This window comes from Pseudophryne corroboree, chromosome 1 (genome assembly GCF_028390025.1).
Source record: "Pseudophryne corroboree isolate aPseCor3 chromosome 1, aPseCor3.hap2, whole genome shotgun sequence".
Classification (NCBI taxonomy): domain Eukaryota; kingdom Metazoa; phylum Chordata; class Amphibia; order Anura; family Myobatrachidae; genus Pseudophryne; species Pseudophryne corroboree.
This window is the reverse complement of record NC_086444.1, coordinates 1,063,458,064-1,063,477,537: the sequence shown is the minus strand read 5'-3', so window position 1 is coordinate 1,063,477,537 and position 19,474 is coordinate 1,063,458,064. Positions and strand designations below refer to the sequence as shown.

The window sequence follows — 19,474 nt, the reverse complement described above, 5'->3', positions numbered from 1 at the left end:
GAAATCTTGTTTGGTCGACAACCGCATGTCATGATTAACCCTCAGGATGATTTGAAATGTAACAATGAAGTAACTGTAAAGTACTTGATTAACATGAGTAAGCAGTTGAGGAGTCAAAATGATAATCTGAAGTTGGTGATTCCTGATTTACCAGGTAGTAATTGTCATGACATTGAACCTGGGGATTATGTAATGATACGAAATTTTCTACGCTCAGGTTGTCTTATTGATAGATGGGAAGGACCATACCAGGTCTTATTGACTAGCACCACAGCATTGAAGGTTGCTGAGAGAGAGACTTGGGTCCATTCATCCCACTGCAAAAAGGTTGCTGATCCAGAGAAGTCACGTGATAAGGAACAGACGGTAGAGGTTGTATCACTGGAGTGTCTGTTCCAGGAGGACTGAGGCGGCACCTGAGCCTTGAAGACCGAAAGCAGTTGTCGACTCCCTTCTCCCTCTTATTGTTTTTCTCCACTTCCCAGCCCCTCTCCCTTAAAATTTCTTTTTCCCCCTTCTCATTCTTCTCTATTTCCTCCTCAAAGATGGACTTGCCCCAAGAGACTGTGATCCGGATTTTGATGTTAACCATGATGTTGACCAGAGCAGTCTGTTCCGGCGAGAGTACCATAGAGGTCGAAAGAGGTTCTGGAATGGGTTCCGATTATGATGATGGAGGCGTAGTTTTCCAAGATCAACCAAACCAACAAGCAAAGGCGAGTATCAGAAAACGATCCGATAGAAGAAATTGTGATGGATTGTTAGCTGAAGAAAATTGTATCTGTAGGCTCTGTGATAATCTGGTTGAAGATGGGTGCATAAAGAAATGCCAATCCAGTTTTAATATCCATATGGACCGGCATCCATTGAGTGACTATCACTCCTTAGTGGGTAACGTGTTAAACCAAACAGATTGTTGGGTATGCTCTCAAGTACCTCAGGGTCACAGCAAATCAGGGCTAGTACCATTTCCTTTAACGTTAGGGGAGGTACTTGAGCTAAGTGGTGGGAGACCGGTGGACCGGAGGTTTAACATCTCCAGCCCTCCTAGTTTGAAGCTCCACCAATACCATGTGGATAGGTCCCTCATATGTTTTAACATCTCCAATCCCAGAAAACCGGGAAATTGGGAAGTGTCATGGAGCAACCTTACCATGACCTTTTCACACAGGGCAGATAGAATGCCTACAGATACAGAGCTCGTACGCCATATAGCCAGTAGAGGAAAATCTTTTCGGTATCGATATACCTTAGGAAATAGGATTACTAGAGTTGGAGAGGTATCACCAGGATACTGTGCACATATCGTACAAACTGATACGTGCATTAAGCAGATGGAAGAATTAGGGTCAGGAGATTTCACCTGGAAGGTTTGTAACATGGTCATGTCCTTCTCCGTCCCTTATGTTCTCCCCGATGACGCATATTTCATATGCGGGAGAAAGGCGTACAAGTGGCTTGCCCCAAACTCTGAAGGATTGTGTTATATTGGAAAAGTATTGCCTGAAGTGATGACTGTTACACATGACAAAATGAAGGACATACACCGTGGTGCCCAAGCTCCTTATACTCACACTCATTACGAGCACCGAGTTAAAAGACAACTGTCAGAAAGGTTAGAGCATCCGGCCTCTGATCTTATCCATGAATCCACCGGGATTCAGGTTCTGGTAGCGTTAGATTTCACTCGTACCGCTCGAGGTGTGATGAATTATAGATACATTTCCGCACTCGCCAATTTGTTAGATAATATCACTGAAATGTATGATGACACGTTTAGATACACTGGAAGAGAACTTCAAGCTTACAAAACAGAACTAGTTCAGCATAGGATGGTTCTTAATTATCTTACAGCAGTAACAGGCGGATATTGTGTTACATTGGCAACACAGTACGGCATAAAGTGTTGCACGTATATCACAAATAGCACCGAGGACCCGGTAGAGGTCATAGACCAAAAGATGGACGATATTCTCCAATTGAAGTGGGAATTTCGTCGAAAACACAATCTCACCCTTGCTGCTGTAGGTAATGAGCTGACTGGTTGGGTGTCATGGTTGAACCCGCGAAATTGGTTCTCCGGTTTAGGAGACTGGGCTCAAGGAGTCATAATGGATGTTGGAAAGTTTCTACTATGTATCTTGGGTGTCGTTATATCGATTGGATTGATATCTAGATGCGGGCAGGCTTTAATGAGGTGCAAACAAAGTACAAAAGTGATGAGCTTGAGGAGCGAGGAAACCGTAATTAACCTGGATTTGATTTATGACCCAATGATAGAAACCAGAATGTGATGAAAATGCGATTATACGGTCCGTTTCTTTCACCTGTTTTTCTGCTTTTCTCCCAGATACAAAGACCCCCTTGGACGAGGAAGCTGACGAGACGAGATGTATACAGACAACGGATTGACCAAAGAAGAAGATTTGACAACTTTAAATATGGACACTTGATGAACTTTGCCATGGATCCCCAGTTTCCCTAGTACTTTTAAACTCACGCTAGCCCAACATTTTTTGTAAATCTGATGGCTCAGACAAAGCTATTTGCTCATGCCCAAGGAGCAATACAGCGCAAAGAAGACGACTCTCAACAGATACCGAACACAACTTCAACAACAGATGTACATTTCCCTGACATAGAATATCATTGCATTTTTCGTAAGTGTTCTTTATCTTCATCCCTACAACCCTCAGGTAACGACACACATAGACGATAGGGAATACAGGCACAGATATTAGCAACCACATACCTCCCCCATTCATGTATCATCAACTAAAATGTGCATCCCCATTTTGTTACAACCACAGCCGAAATGAGCTCGGTAGAGTTTGACAGCCCATCCACAGACCTGTACCACAGGATAAGAAGGAATTCAAATGTATACTTCGCAATACCTCGAAGCTTGATTTACCACACGTACGGCACGATGATACATGACCCTCCAAACATGGACTCATACACACATGCTTCTGCTTTCTCACTAGGTCATACCCTCTTCACACCTACTCCACTCTTCTCCCCTACCCAACCATGGAAATCAATTAACCCCTGACTTACATTTTTCTCCTTAAATATTTTAGAAGGTGGCAGTTATTATTGACTGCCAAAGGGTGGACTGTCAAAGTCAGAAAAATGTCTCTATGCACGTTGCCATATTTGCACCGCACACTGGTCCGCGCTGCGCATGCGTACGCTCTCCCGTGAAGGCGCATACCCGCAATAGCGTGCACTCGCAGGCGCGGTATGCGTATTTACGGTAGAGTTTATGTAGTCGTAGCGTGCGACTCATTCGTTACAAATGTTCACAATTAATGTAGTTTGTAGATCATGGTCACCTTGATAGATTCTGAAAGTCTGGTTAAAATAGAAGGTCCCTGTTTAAAGGAATCCCTCTTTGTATTGTACGAAGGGTCTGACAGGAATCATACAGTAGTGTTTGGTACCCATCGGAAGAGTATTTAATTAGTAATATTCCGGTGTTGGTTTGGAGCGTATTAATCGCTCGTGCGAATAGTTATGGACATAAGAAGTTTATGTCCATTTCTATTATTTACACATACTCAGGTATGCGGCGGGAAACCCAGTTTCCCACCCACCTGAGCTGTTGGAAATCGTCACAGCCCACCTGTATGAATCACCCTATGACCTTTTGTTATGATGCAGGGCCGAATTCCTTCGGCCAATGGACAATGGGATTGTAGGACCATGAGATTGCATTGTGTGTGGGGCATAAATAGGCAGGCCGACCATATCCAACTTCACTCTCTCATCAACGGTTATCTGCTGATAGCCGGGAGCTGGATATCGAGGCGCATGCGATCATACCCTTTGTGCGTAAGTTTTCTCTCCGTAATCATTGTCTTACTGTGAGCCAATTTCTCTCATCTCTCCCCGTCTCTCTCTCTCTCCTCTTTTCTCTTATATCTCTCATAGTATTATAGTATTTGTATTGTATTGCATTTAGGTCAGTGTAGTATTGTCTTTTTGTATTTATTGTTTAGTTCTGTGGTTAGGAAGTCTTTGTTATATTGGAGTGTATCATTTGTACTGTTATCCCCTTTTTACAAGTATATTAGATATAATACAGTTAATAGGCTTTGGAACCTAAACCAGTATCTGTGTATTTTCTATAGTATTAAGTGTTCACTTGAGCGTCGGTGACGCTCAAGCAGCCTTGTAGTTAGTCAGGTTACACAAGGTTGCACTTACACCCTGTATTCACATTAAGGTATTCTGTGTATTTCATTGGTATAAGGTTTATACATAAAGGTATAGCGTTGTGAGCGTCAGCGCCGCTGGTGACCTCCTCGTGGTCTCGAGCGTATGCTACGCCATAGCGAATCATTACTCTAGTCATAGCCAATAACGTGTCCTGTGATCACTGGGCCGTGAGCGAACGTGACGCTTGAGCGTCTCGCCTACGGCTGAGCGATCGTTACGTAACTAGCGTACCATTACGGTACTTCTTAAGCAAACAGCGTACAGTGTTCTTAGACTTCATAAAGGGTTATAATTACGACAAAAGGAATTTAGAATTGTCAGGAGTTATCTCCTGGAAGTTCACCAGTGAGATCCCAATAGATGTATAGGCCATAGAATCATCCATTTGCATAGCTTTCATTACTCTTATGATACACAGTTCAACAATAGGTGTAGGGGGCTGTTTTCTAGATATTGTGATTACTAATTTGGTTGCATTTAATGACTGCTTGAAAAGAGAGCTCAAAAGCTCCAATGTTGTGGCTATTGTGGCTCAGCAGAAGGATGTGACTGCCAAGTAGCCACCTCCAACCAGTATGGTGACACACCTAAATATGTGCAGCACAGTTTTATCCCCTGGGCGCGATACATTTTAATCTGTTGAGAAAAATTGCTCTTCTTAGCACTTTCAAGGTGTATTTCTATCCTTAAAGGAGACCAGTATACTGTACTTTCTATTAAGCCTGGAGAATATATTACATAAAAACATCACTGTGCTCCACCTAAGTAATCTGCTGAGCATGAAATCTCATTGGTCACTTTACTTGCATGGTGTGTTTCAAAGAACGGAGGAAAGGGAGAGGATTCTCATTCCTAGAAATTACAGTCCATATGCCTCCTGACTTGACGTTTGTGGGCCCTGGGACTGGCAGCACCTTACTTTCCCACATTCTCTTCCTGTTGGAGCTAAAGCTGTGTTTTTCATGGCTTACTTTCATCTTAAGTCAATATTCACTATGGTGAAAGGCTAGGTACTTAGAATAGAACTAAGGGGTCTATTTACTAAGCCTTGGATCGAGATAAAGTGCACGGAGATAAAGTACCAGCCGACCAGGTTCTAACTTCCATGTCACAGGCTGTGCTTGAAAAATGACAGTTAGGAGCTGATTGGCTGGTACTTTATCTCCATGCACTTTATCTCCAGCCAAAGCTTAGTAAATAGACCCCTAAATCCCTAATTGTGTTGTCTAGAGAGCATACTGCTACTTTAGTGAAGGGAGAAAGACATCATTGTTTGTTACAGTCCTATGGGGTCTAACAACAGCATCAAAGATACTGTTACAATGTGGCTAGCTGTCACCTCTATATTTACAAGCATCAAGAATTTTTTTTTTCACATGCTAGTGACTTCAACAATTGTATTCAGTACTTTTTTTTCCTTTTTTTATAATAGGGTTTATTAGGATACCAAGTAAAAATTAGAACCCTAAAACAGAAGTGGGTGGTTTGCGTAAAAATACAATTTATAGGGGAAACTCCCTTAAGGAAGAATAAATAGTTAATAAAATACCAGAAATATATGAACAGGCAAGGTATAAAAGCATACAGGAAGGTATAAAGTATATAGTATTAGGTAGCACTGCTTGCACAAGGTGAAAGTGTAATAAACAAGACAATATATTATAGGCGCACATAAATAACCAGTCATGCTTCTGGTCACTTGCTAACTGATGGGATAAGCAGGAACAAAAATGCGTGGCCTTCCATTAGTTTAGGTACCAACAGGTCCTCAATCTGTGTGAATAATTACAACTATGGTGCAAACATTATGGAATAAATCACCAATATATTAGTCCTAATGAATGATTCTATAAGGTAAATACTAATACTTTAATATAGAAATATGGAAAATGTACATCAGTTACCTGTAAGATGAGTCTTTCAAATGCCAGGAAGCTGTCCCACTTGATGCACTGGGGATGCTTTAGAGTCTGGACTGTGGCCAATGCCAGCTGGAGCAGGCCGCAGTGGTTTTCTATGGCTTGGTCATTCTCTTTGAAGAGCAGGACATGTGATCGGAGTTGCTCTGGTGTTACTCTACCTGTAGATACCACAAAGTTACCTTTACTAAACAGAATGCAATGACAAGTCCACATGTACCTGTCTCAATGGGGATATAATTCATAACCTTGATTGGAGCAGATCCTACCACCGGACCTCAGGAAATTGTACGTTCTAGCTAATAGGCAAGGGAGGAGTAAACCCACTGATTTTCACAGCAACTCCCCAAATGTTCCATGGTGGGCCATTAACCAAACTTATGATTCCCCCCCCCCCCCCCATGAAGTATATTAAAGGCATTTTGCAATCTACAGGGAATAGCCACATTGAGATATATAGCTATGTTTATCTGGGATCCGGTCTGGATCCCAGCAGCTGAAATACCAACGGTGGCATCCTGAATGAGATCACAATGCTGGACCGCCGGAGAGGTAAGCTGCGGGTTGAGATTACTTTTAGGCTGTGGGGGGAGGGTTAGGGTTAGGCTGAGGGGGAGAGGGTTAGGCAACCACGGGGAAGGTTAGAGCTAGGCTGCGGGAGGGGGGGGGGTTGAGTTTTAGGTTTACGCAGTGGGAAGGGGGGGGGGGGGGGTTAGGTTTTGGCACCACCAGTGAGTGTTAGAGTTAGGCTGAGGTAAGGGAGGGTTAGGGTTAAGGGGTTCAGGAGGGAGGGTTAGCATACTTACATGACCCCTGTTGGGATTCTAACTATCGGGATGCCGCGGTAGGAATTCTGACCGCTGACATCTGAACGCTGGGATTTCAGCTCCAACCCGTTTACCTTGAATTACTGACTTTTACTCCGCTGATACTTTAACCCCAATTGTGCAACGTTTATTAGGACACTCTTTATCTCTATGCATTTTTAGGGTTAGGGTAGGGGATGGGGGGTAGAAATACTTACCCCCTCCGATGTCGGGATCTTCAATGTTGGGATGCTTTGGTCAGTCATGTGACCGCCAGCATACCGACCGCCGAGATATAGTATGTATTCCATCTAGCTGTGTATATCTGTTGTTCAGGACTACCCTGCCATAATCAAAATCTAGACCGTCTCCACCTGCTGCCTTAGATCTGGTTTCACAGAAAACTCCAACAACAGATGATAGGCTTAATTTATTGTTTACAAATACAAAGTGTTGGGACTCGAGCAGTATATTGAAATTCAGCATTTGCAGTCATATTATATTGCAGTTATTATATATCATCCAACGCATGGATGATTAATCAAACTAAGCAGGTGCCTGGGAATGAGAAGTTTACCTGTTACTGTAATAACTACAATGGCCTGGAAATATGTTGAGAATGTAGCACTTGGATAACCAATGACAGAATGTGATTCAAGAGATAGTGTCTGGGGTAAATACTCAACAATTAGATAATCAATCATACTGACCAAATTAATCATGGAAATAAGGTGAGAAGAGCTTAGCATTTGAATTGCCAATTAAATTAATGAATGTACTGTAAAAATTATATGTAGCAGCTGATAAGTTGACACGGGCAACTTCTCCACCCTTTTCACTGCTTTATACATCTACCCATAATTATTTATCGCAGAAAAACCAAGACAAGAAAAAAAGAATCTGCACAAAATACATTAATACCCCTTTTATACTGCCTGAAATATCCTGGGATTTTGTACGGGAGCACGCAAAATCCCGGGATTGCAGGCGGTGTAAAAGGGTCCTTCTCCAAAACCCCCAAATCCATTTTTCCGGGAATCTAACCCGGGTTGCACGCAGGGTTAGAGACAGGTAGGAGGCGGTATAAATGGGTAAGCTAGGTCATGCGACCCGTTACCGATTTACAGCATGGCAGACCTCCCGAAACGCAGTGTTCTCAGGGCAGTCGGGAGGCTGGTGTTCACGGCACACATTGTCTATGCAGACAGCAGCCCCGTTCTCGCTTCAATGCAGCCCCGGAGACTGGGGACACAGCGCATGCTGTCTATGCACACCACAGCACTGTATCCGCTGCCCGGCAGCGCTGGAGGCTGAGGGCAGCCCAGCAACTTCCAGAATGCTGGGCTGCCCCCAGCGGGACACAGTGAATCCTGATCTGCAAGGTTTCCAGACGCTTGGAGATGAGGTCATCTATAAGCACCGGCCCCAAAGACACTGCACTCGCATGCATAAACGGTGCCGATCCGAGATATTCCCGGATCGGCACTCCGGTGTAAAAGGGGGAGTCCAAAGTCTGATCCGGCTCTGACCGTGTTCCAGATCCTGGGTCAGAACTGGGATTTTGGTGTAAAAGCAGTATAACCTGTTCATGCAGAGATCCAGCTATCCCTCTCCTGGGAGATGGGTCAATTAACACTATCTTACACAACAGTGCATATAAAATCACTGCAAATTTTATATATATAATTATATATAGCCAAATCACAGAACAAAGTTCCGGGAAGCCGCACTGACACTCTCCATTAGAAAAAGCAGGTGTCCGGTTAAATAGAGGTTAATAGAGTCACATGCCAATCCCTCGAAATGAGGTTGGAGACAGAACCAGCACTCTGCGGGATTTTCAAAACAAATCTTTACTTCAAGTTGAACTTCTCTCATAGAGCAATTACATCGACATCAGCATGTATCGACAACAGCATATACTCATCACTTTGTGGTAATATTTCATCACTGGCAAACTCCCAAACAGCCGTTTTCGGTAAGTAACCTTCCTCAGGGGAATAACCAGGCAAAGTGTCAAACTGCCATGTCAGAAAGTGCTTGCGTGCCGTGCAACCTTTGCAACACCTGTGAGCACATTATATGTGCTCACCATGCCATACTCACCACCAGCACCTGGAGTCCATCACCGCCCACAGAGACAGGTCCCGCCACTGCACATACACCGGGAAGCACACGCCGTGGAACGCACGCCGCTCCACATGAATCCGGAAGTTCCGGTACGTGGAACGAAGGCTGCGTGTCACTCGGCAGAAGTCCTCCCCTCAGTGCTGCGCTAGCGGGCACAATGTCCCGAGGCAACAGGTGTATGCGTCCCATGGTTCTGGTAGTAGTATTGGCAACAATACAGTAACAAACATAACTAATAAAAAACTATACAGAAAAAAAGTTACCCATAAGACTAACATATAAACAGTAAGGGTCATGAAGGAGATCAAGATTGCTTGTGTGCACTACGAGTAATGGTGCCCTGTTTATTAATAATACGATATACTTTTCTGTACGCGTTGACCCTGTATTTACCTGTCTGTTAGTCTGTTTTGTCCCTCTCCATGTTATGTGTTGTATGTTAGTTAGATGTTCCCTCATTAATATTATGCATAGGACTTTTCGATGGTTTTGGTCATGTGAGAATACTATTTGTTATTTAGCACTGATGGCATTTAGGTGCCCTTTTATTGCAATCTTGATCTCCTTGCCGATTGTTCAACAAGTTAATAGTGACATCGATAGTGTGAAAAAAGAGATTACGGCTTGTGAATTGCAGGGTCTTGCAGTATTGAAAGCTGACAGTTCTGTTGATTGGTTGACACAGTTGGAAGATAACTTGGCATCTTTCAAAAGCGATTTGTTGGCCTTTAAAAAAACCAAATATAGGAAGGTCAAAGACGATTACAAGGAATCAAGGGTTTACCCGTGGGTATTCTCCTCCTCTAGCAGACGACCCTGGAGGGTTGGGTCAGGCTACAGGAGAAGGATTGACCCACAATTTACCGATATTGAGTCACATACCTCACAGAGTGACTCTGACCACTCCTCTCATAGTAAGAATTCAGCTGCTTTTTTAGACAAAAGAGCCAATAACAAGGAGTTTGGTAAGGGGCAACAAGAACACAAAAAACCTTGTAGGCGAGGGGGGAGGAGACACAAAAAACACAGGCAGAAACTTGAAGGGAGGCAGGAAGTAACGGTAGTAAATTTGTCCTCTTATTCATCCTCTGAGTTAGAAATGACGGTTCTTTCTAAAGGTCTTTCTTATGTACAGACGCACCGCCAAAATAAATTTGACTGCGAAGTAGAGCTATATAAATTTCAGCGACAATTGCGGTTAAAGGATTTCTTTCTACGAAAGGGTGGATTAACTGGACAACAATCGACCTTCAGGGGGAGGAGCACGTTTGATCCACCACCTAGTAATGCGTCGATTGAGACCTTTATGAGGTTAGTTCGTAATGAGACTTTGGCCTCAATACAGAAAGGTCGTATGCACTTTTCTAATTTGTCTAAACAGGAGTCTGAGGCCATCAAATGTTTATGAGATAACCCTGACATCATTATACGTCCCGCAGATAAGGGCGGGGTGATTGTTATAATGAACCGTCAGGATTACATTGACGAGATTCTGCGTCAGTTGTCTGACACTGAATGTTACAAATTTCTCCCCCTTGACCCTACTGAACGGTTTAAGAAAGAGATTGACTCGATCATTTCCTTAGGACTTTCTAATGGTTGGATTGATGAATCCACCTCTGACTTTCTAGGACAGGACTCCCCGAAGATCCCTCTAATATATACTTTGCCCAAAGTGCATAAGTCGCTTATCAAACCACCTGGTAGGCCCATTATTTCTTCCCGTGGGTCTTTAGGTCAACCAATTTCTCAATTCATCGATTTCCACCTTCAACCGGTGGTTCAGGCTACCCCTCACTACATTAGGGACACCACTGACTTTCTTTGCAAACTTAATGCTATTGGTCCACTTCCAGCAGACTGTACATTGGTGACCCTGGATGTCGCCAGTTTGTACACTAATATTGGGCATGCTGAGGGTTTGTCTGCTGTAAAAGAGTCCGTCGCCCCCAGTCCACAGTATAAGGGTCCTCCGTTAGAATTTTTACTTTTATTGATGGAAGTAGTGCTTCATAAAAACTATTTCCTGTTTAATAACTCATTTTACTTACAACTTAAAGTCACCGCGATGGGGTCTAATATGGCCCCATCGTATGCCAATCTGTTCATGCATCAATATGAACAGAGACATATTATGGGTGATTTAACTTTTTCGAAATATATAAAGTTCTATGTGCGCTATATAGATGACCTGTTTATGCTGTGGACTGGGGGTGACCGGCTCTTGTCTGATTTTGTAGCTAAACTCAATAGTATTCCGGGGTCCATCAGATTCACAAGCACCCATAATGCTTCTGTGATTAACTTTCTCGATGTGTCCGTACGAGTACAGGATGGGATGTTGACCACAGGGATTTATAGGAAGCCCACTGACAAAAATTCTCTCCTTCTTGCATCAAGTTTTCATCTGGTGGCACTGAAAAAGGGTTTACCCTACTCCCAGTTGGTCCGTGTAACAAGAATTACCTCTAACCGTGAGACACTGCATGAGGAACTCACGAAGATGGGTGATAACTTTATCAATAGGGGTTATCACAGCACCGAAGTACGACAAACCATTGATAAATGCATGCAGCTCTCACGAGATGATCTGCTGAAACCTCGGGCAAAATTGGAGTCTGATCGACTGGTTTTCGCCAGCACATATTCGATCTCCTCAAGTAATGCCCGACAGTCTATCCGCAGACATTGGCATATTCTGCAAACGGACCCTGTGATGAGACAATGCTGTGAACAGTTGCCACTGTTCTGTTACCGACGCAGCCGTAATATGAAAGAGAAAGTAACCTTCTCCGATATTAGCCCTCGCGTGGGCACGGGAACGCAGTGGCTGCAACTTCAAACCGGTGCTTTCAGATGCCATGGATGTGTTAACTGCAGCTTCATGTTGACAGGCAAGATCTGTTGTCATCCGACTAAAGGCACAAAATACACCCTAAGACACAGGATGATTTGCGAAACTAAATTTGTGACTTACATGATTGTCTTCCCATGTAAGAAAATCTACATAGGTAAAACGATACGAATGCTGAAGGAGAGGATCGCCATGCATAGGTCCTCGATTAAAAAGGCATACCAGTAAATTGATGGCAGTACTCCCCCTGTTGCTAGGCATTTTGTCTCTGCTGGACACAAATTGAACGAGTTTACTTACATGCCAATTGATCATGTACCACCCTTGAGGAAAGGTGGTGATAGACAGACTCTTACTCCAACAAGAGTGTCGATGGATATATCAGATGGAGTCTATGGCCCCTCATGGTCTTAATGAAGATTTTTCCTTTGTTCCTTTTCTTTAGGGTGCTGTGATCTGGTGGATCTCGGTTTTGCTTGTGTGCACTACGAGTAATGGTGCCCTGTTTATTAATAATACGATATACTTTTCTGTACGCATTGACCCTGCATTTACCTGTCTGTAAGTCTGTTTTGTCCCTCTCCATGTTATGTGTTGTATGTTAGTTAGATGTTCCCTCATTAATATTATGCATAGGACTTTTCGATGGTTTTGGTCATGTGAGAATACTATTTGTTATTTAGCACTGATGGCATTTAGGTGCCCTATTATTGCAATCTTGATCTCCTTCATGACCCTTACTGTTTATATGTTAGTCTTATGGGTAACTTTTTTCTGTATAGTTTTTTATTAGTTATGTTTGTTACTGTATTGTTGCCAATACTACTACCAGAACCATGGGACGCATACACCTGTTGCCTCGGGACATTGTGCCCGCTAGCGCAGCACTGAGGGGAGGACTTCCGCCGAGTGACACACAGCCTGCGTTCCACGTACCGGAACTTCCGGATTCGTGTGGAGCGGCGTGCGTTCCACGGCGTGTGCTTCCCGGTGTATGTGCAGTGGCGGGACCTGTCTCTGTGGGTGGTGATGGACTCCAGGTGCTGGTGGGGAGTATGGCACGGTGAGCACATATAATGTGCTCACAGGTGTTGCAAAGGTTGCACGGCACGCAAGCACTTTCTGACATGGCAGTTTGACACTTTGCCTGGTTATTCCCCTGAGGAAGGTTACTTACCGAAAACGGCTGTTTGGGAGTTTGCCAGTGATGAAATATTACCACAAAGCGATGAGTATATGCTGTTGTCGATACATGCTGATGTCGATGTAAGTGCTCTATGAGAGAAGTTCAACTTGAAGTAAAGATTTGTTTTGAAAATCACGCAGTGCTGGTTCTGTCTCCAACCTCATTTCGAGGGATTGGCATGTGACTCTATAATTATATATATATATATATATATATATATATATATATATATATATATAATTTTTTATTTACTCCGCTGCTTGGGCGTCACTCTTGACTCCTCCCTCTCCTTTGCTCCCCACATCCAAGCTCTGGCACAATCCTGTCGTTTCCAGCTACGCAACATTGCTCGTATCAGGCCATATCTCTCCCAGAGTGCAACTAAACTTATCATACACTCACTGGTCATCTCACGACTTGACAACTGCAATGTTCTCCTCACTGGCCTCACTTGCTCCCCTCCAATCTGTCCTGAACTCTGCAGCTAGGCTTATCTTCCTCTCCCACCGCACCATATCTGCCACTCCCCTTCGACAAAATCTACACTGGCTTCCATTCCCCTACAGAATCCTCTTCAAACTCCTCACCCTGCTCCCTACATCTCCAACCTCCTCTCCCTTCATACTCCCTCCCGCCCCCTACGGTCGACCAATGACCGTCGCCTCTCCACCGCCCTGGTCACTGCTTCCCATGCTCGTGTTCAAGACTATGCCCGTGCTGCACCCCTTCAGTGGAACGCACTCCCCCGCTCCATTAGACGCTCCCCGACCTTGCAAAGCTTCAAACGGGCACTAAAAACCCACCTACTCATCAAAGCATACCCTCCCGATGCATAACCCAGTCCTGAAGCCGCGCCTCCACCCCTCTGCCTCATGCCATGAACATCTCAGCTTTGCTTGCATACTGCCATCAGGCTACCTCCCGCTTGCCTGCACCTCTTGTCATCTGTCTGTCACCCATCTCCACTAGATTGTTAGCTCTTCAGAGCAGGGCCCTCTTTCCTCTTGTTATCTAAGCCCTCGTCTCGACACATTTCACTCGCAGCTCTCCCCTACTCAACGACCATCTTTATCCTGCTAGTAAAGGCTCATCTCCAACTATGGCCACCAGCCTCTAGTGGTACGCTGATCACTCCCTCAATACTTACATCTAAGCTGTATTATGTTTTGATAATGTGTGGTGCTCCTTGTTACCTGTACTCTATTTCTGTTATTTATTTACTGTAATGATATGTTTTGTCTCCCTGTACTGTCCTTTGTACGGCGCTGCAAAACACATGTGGCGCCTTATAAATAAATATATACAAGCAGATATTTTTTTTTTAACTTTGGCAATATTTGACAATTATTACAAACCACTAAGCAATATTTTTGTTTTCTGAATACATTTTCTTAAAAGAAAGTACAAGTCTTTAGAAGATAAAGATAAAAGCAAAATTTCAGTCTGTCCAACAGCTTTCTTCAAAAGCGCTTTACATTAATTTATCAACTGCAGTGTACAAAAGAATAATAATAGAAAAAAAATCAGCATTTCTTTAAACTAAACATGCACCACACCTGAAATAACACATTGGATGCTTACATCAGTGCAATCAAGTCTGAGGCTACAACCAATCTAAAACACGGAGACCTCAGCAGAAGGATCTTGGAGCAGGCGGGTTAATGAAGCAAAGGATACAATTTAAATCGTAACGCAGGGAATTTTGTATTGAGGCAGGGGCAGCATATTTTTCATAACTTACAAATAAAACCACAACAGAAAATAGGCAAATCTATGGTAGAAAAAATACATTAATTGGGGTACTTAGTAATAGCCATTGTCTCAGAATTATGACCAAACTACCTTGCATAAATAAATCCTTAAACAATTAGTAATATAAGAGAAGGTAACTGATATGTCACAAACCAGCAGCCTATAGCCCCTTGAAAAAAAAAAATGAAATCCTAAGGCATTTCAACATATGCTTTTCATTTCCTGCAAGAAACATAAGCAAACATGTCATTTGTAAAATCTACCCTTCTGATCGGAGAAAGAGCGACTCTAGGGGGCACTGCCTGCAAAGTCACTGTCAGAAGTGTTTGTGCAGCAGAAAATATGTGACGATTAATGCGAATTCTGAAACATGTTGTTTAATTCCTTATGCCAAAAGTCAGATGCATTAAGCCACTCTACTATGGTAAATGATACACATAATGGTTCCATTAACATGTTCGCCCCACCAGGAAAAGATTACAGTACAGATTACTGTACTTCTACACTAAATAAAGATAAATGACCTTACGTTTCCAACCCACTGCCCACATATATGCAATTTTAAAATGCGTCTTAACTGACCAGGTGGTAATAAGATGCTTTCAAAGTCCTATTTTGCAATCTCTTCCACAAATAAGATCAATAATGCAAAACATATTTATGTAGCCATGCAAGTAAAAGTAATTTAAACTATACGATGTGGCGTTAAAAAAGGAACGTTTTGCTGAGGCGCAACATACAATACCACATCTGAGCTTTGACTGTTACGTAATGTGATTGCTGTACCCCAAATCAATGCTCTTTATCTTTTTGTAGTGTTTATGGAAAAGTGAAAGATGTGTTCTAGGAAGTTTTGTTACCTTCTGGTGAACCAGGAACCTCAAGCTATACAATGCAGGTCTGAGTCACTGTGCCACGCAGCAAATGAAATTCTAGAAGTGGCTGCTACAGTATACTGACATTTTCATGTTAGCCTAATGAAAAGCTTCACAGTTCTTACTGAGCAATGCACTGAGGGGTAATCACTTTAATGTATTGTGTTGTGTTGAGAATATGTGGATTCTTATTAAAGGGGAAAGGAACTTTTTACTTCAAAATCCAGATATCTGTACCAAAGTGCACTTTTCCTGTGTAGGAAAACATAATGGCAAAGTTGTTAAAGAATGAAAATAAAATACAGGTTGAGTATCCCATATCCATATATTCCGAAATACGGAATATTCCGAAATACGGACTTTTTTGAGTGAGAGTGAGATAGTGAAATCTTTGTTTTTTGATGGCTCAGTTTACACAAACTTTGTTTAATACACAAAGTTATTAATAATATTGTATTAAATGACCTTCAAGCTGTGTATACAAGGTGTATATGAAACATAAATGAATTGTGTGTTTGTACACACACTTTGTTTAATGCACAAAGTTATAAAAAATATTGGCAAAAATGACCTTCAGGCTGTGTGTATAAGGTGTATATGAAACATAAATGCATTCTGTGCTTAGATTTAGGTCCCATTACCATGATATCTGCTTATGGTATCTAATTATTCCAAAATACGGAAAAATCCGTTATCCAAAATACCTCTGGTCCCAAGCATTTTGGATAAGGGATACTCAACCTGTACCTCAGTATAAAACAGTAATCATTACATACTAATGTTGATTGTCTTTTGTTCAAACAAAATGGATACGCTATGGCTATGAATATGTTGGGGCTGACAAATCAGCACGGACATGCAGAGACGGGCTGTAGTTATGTGACCGGCGGTCAGTAGACCACTGGTCACAATACAGACCCCGACATCCCGCATGCTCGTAATGCCGACAGTCGGCCCGCCGACTATCAGGGACTATACCCACTCGTGGGTGCCCATGACAACCATAAAATGGGAATAGAACTTGTGGCCCCTGCCGGCATTCTGCAGCCGAGAACCCGACAACGGGATCACGGCCGCCGGTACAGCATACCCAACCCGCAGAGACACTACATTCAAACCCTGCTGCATATTCTAGTCACAGCTGACTTTAGGTACATGTGCAGAGGCATCCAGACTAGCTCCATCCGCCCTACTGTTACTCTGGCCCTGGTTGTAGAAATGGGTGTGGGTTGACAGATGAACAATGTCTAGTTAGACAGTCAATAGATAGAAACCATGTTAGCTAGACATTAGGTTGACAGGGTCAAAAGGTCGACATGAAAAAGGTAGAACGTACAAAAGGTCGTCAGGGTCAAAGGGTCGACATGACAATGGCCGACAAAAAAAAAAAAAAAAAAAGGTAGACACCATGTTTTTTGCATTTTTGTGGTTTGTGTGGATAGTTTTGTCATCTGGTACTCCCCAATTGTAGAAAGGCATACGCTCGCCACGCTTTGGGCTCGGTGGCTCGCTGCGCTCGGCACAAGGTTTATAACCATCTCTGTCCCCACATGGATAGAGAAGGTATGAAATAGTCCAAAAAGACATTAAATAAAAAAATTTCCTTTATGTCAACCATTTTCATGTCGACCTTTTACACGGTCTACCTTTTTCATGTTGACTTTTTGACCCTGTCGACCTGTTTGACCCTGTTTGACCATATGTCGACTATATAGGTATAACATATGGTGTCCATCTATTGACTGTCTAACTAGACACTGTCTATCTATCAACCGGATACCATTGAAATTATATTTTTACGCTCCGTAGTACTAGGTGTAACGGTTTTGCATGATCTTGTTCTATAGTTTTGTTTTTTTTACACCACCAACATACAAGTTGCTCCTATAGCAACCTGCTTCTTATACCCTAAATTCAGAATTCATTTGAGTAATTAACCATAAATGCTTCTAGAAAGATTCTATTCAGGGCTTTAGTCATCAGAACCCTGAAAACTCAAATTGAATATTAATTTAATGTGAGTTTAGCATGTATGCCAGTGTAGTTGTGTTTAGTCAGTGGAATGGCATATAATTTAGCAATTAGGCTTGGTTGATATTAGCACATAATTAAGGTTCTTATTAGGTGTTAATGAAAATAGGATTATAACTACCTACCGGTAAATCCTTTTCTCGTAGTCTGTACGGGATACTGGGAATCCATTTAGTGCCATGGGGAATAGGCAGGTCCACTAGGAGCCATAGCCACTATAGAAATTTGATTAGGTGTGCTGGCTCCTCCCTCTATGCCCCTCCTACCAGACTCAGTCTAGGAAACTGTGCCCGAGGAGACGGATATACTTTGAGAGAAGGATATAGAAAAAAGGGAAAGTGGTGAGATTTCGAATCAGCACAACCATAACAAGAGGAAAGCCAGGCTAACCAAAACTTGTAAACAGGGACAGCAACAGCTGAACCAAACAACATTACTTAACCAAGTACCAGTGCAGGAAGAACGACTACGGACTATGAGAAAAGAATTTACAGGTAGGTAATTAAAATCCTATTTTCTCTTACGTCCTAGGGCAGTGGTCTCCAACCTTAATTGGGGTGTGAGCTACTTTCGGAAAATAAAACCTCTGAAGGAGCTACCCCTCTCTCCCCAATGCGCGTGTGTTCCTGCAAAAGTGCGTGTGGCCTCACAACTTCAAGTAATGCCCCCCCGCGCAGTGCCAGAAACACAAATAATGCCCCTCAGCAGTGCCAGATACACAAATAATGCCCCTCAGCAGTGCCAGATACACAAATAATGCCCCTCAGCAGTGCCAGATACACAAATAATGCCCCTCAGCAGTGCCAGATACACAAATAATGCCCCTCAGCAGTGCCAGATATACAAATAATGCCCTCCAGCAGTGCCAGACACAATGTCCTCCAGCAGTGCCAGATACAATGCCCCCACCAGTGCCAGATACAATGCCCCCACCAGTGCCAGATACAATGCCCCCACCAGTGCCAGATACAATTCCCCCCCGCAGTGCCATTTAAAATGCCCCCCCCCCCCTTCCACAGTGTCTGATACAGTGCCCCACACAGTGCTAACCCTTGTTGGCTTCTTCTACTGCCGCCAGTGCTGCTCCTCCTGTATGAGGGATGGAAGGGGAGGAGAGCGCAGCGCGCGCCTCTCCTGTGAAGTCCGGAGAGCGGCTGCGGTGTGGGTGACAGGGACTGCGGCGGCGAGCATTTAAAATATGGTGCTGGTAAGTGAGCCAATCAAAACTCGCGGTCCGGCAGCTAATCGGGTGCCGCCACTGCCGGTCAACGAGCTTTGATTGGCTGATGGCCGGCACCATATTAAAAATGAAGGGAGGAGTGTCAGTGACCTCCCAAGCCCGTGCGCTCTGTGAGCTACCGAAAATACTACAGCGAGCTATGTGTTGGGGATACTGTGAATCCATTTAGTACCATGGGAAAGTACCAAAGCTCCCAAACCAGCGGGCAGACCCACGGAGCTGTCAGAGCGTCTACCACCACTGCTTCTGGGTCTCTCGACCTGGAACAATACCGCTTGAGCTTCTTGTTGAGTCGAGAGGCCATCATGTCGATTTGTGGATACCGACGTGTCAACCACCGGAACACCTCCGGGTGATGGCCCCATTCCCCCGGGTGCAGGTCGTGTCTGCTGAGGAAGTTGGCTTCCCAGTTGTCTACTCCCAGAATGAAGACCGCTGACAACGCCACGGCGTGTTT

At 43.5% G+C, this 19,474-nt stretch overlaps 1 protein-coding gene across 2 annotated transcripts in view; it reads right to left on the bottom strand.

Annotated features, from left to right (window-relative positions):
* The window catches only part of SCFD2 (sec1 family domain containing 2), a 1,002,395-nt gene that overhangs the window by 837,183 nt on the left and 145,738 nt on the right, over positions 1-19,474 (bottom strand). For both annotated transcript variants that reach the window (XM_063920937.1, XM_063920936.1), the window contains exon 4: positions 6,129-6,304. In XM_063920937.1, the coding sequence (XP_063777007.1) occupies positions 6,129-6,304 (176 nt within the window). The remainder of the gene's footprint in view (positions 1-6,128; positions 6,305-19,474) is intronic.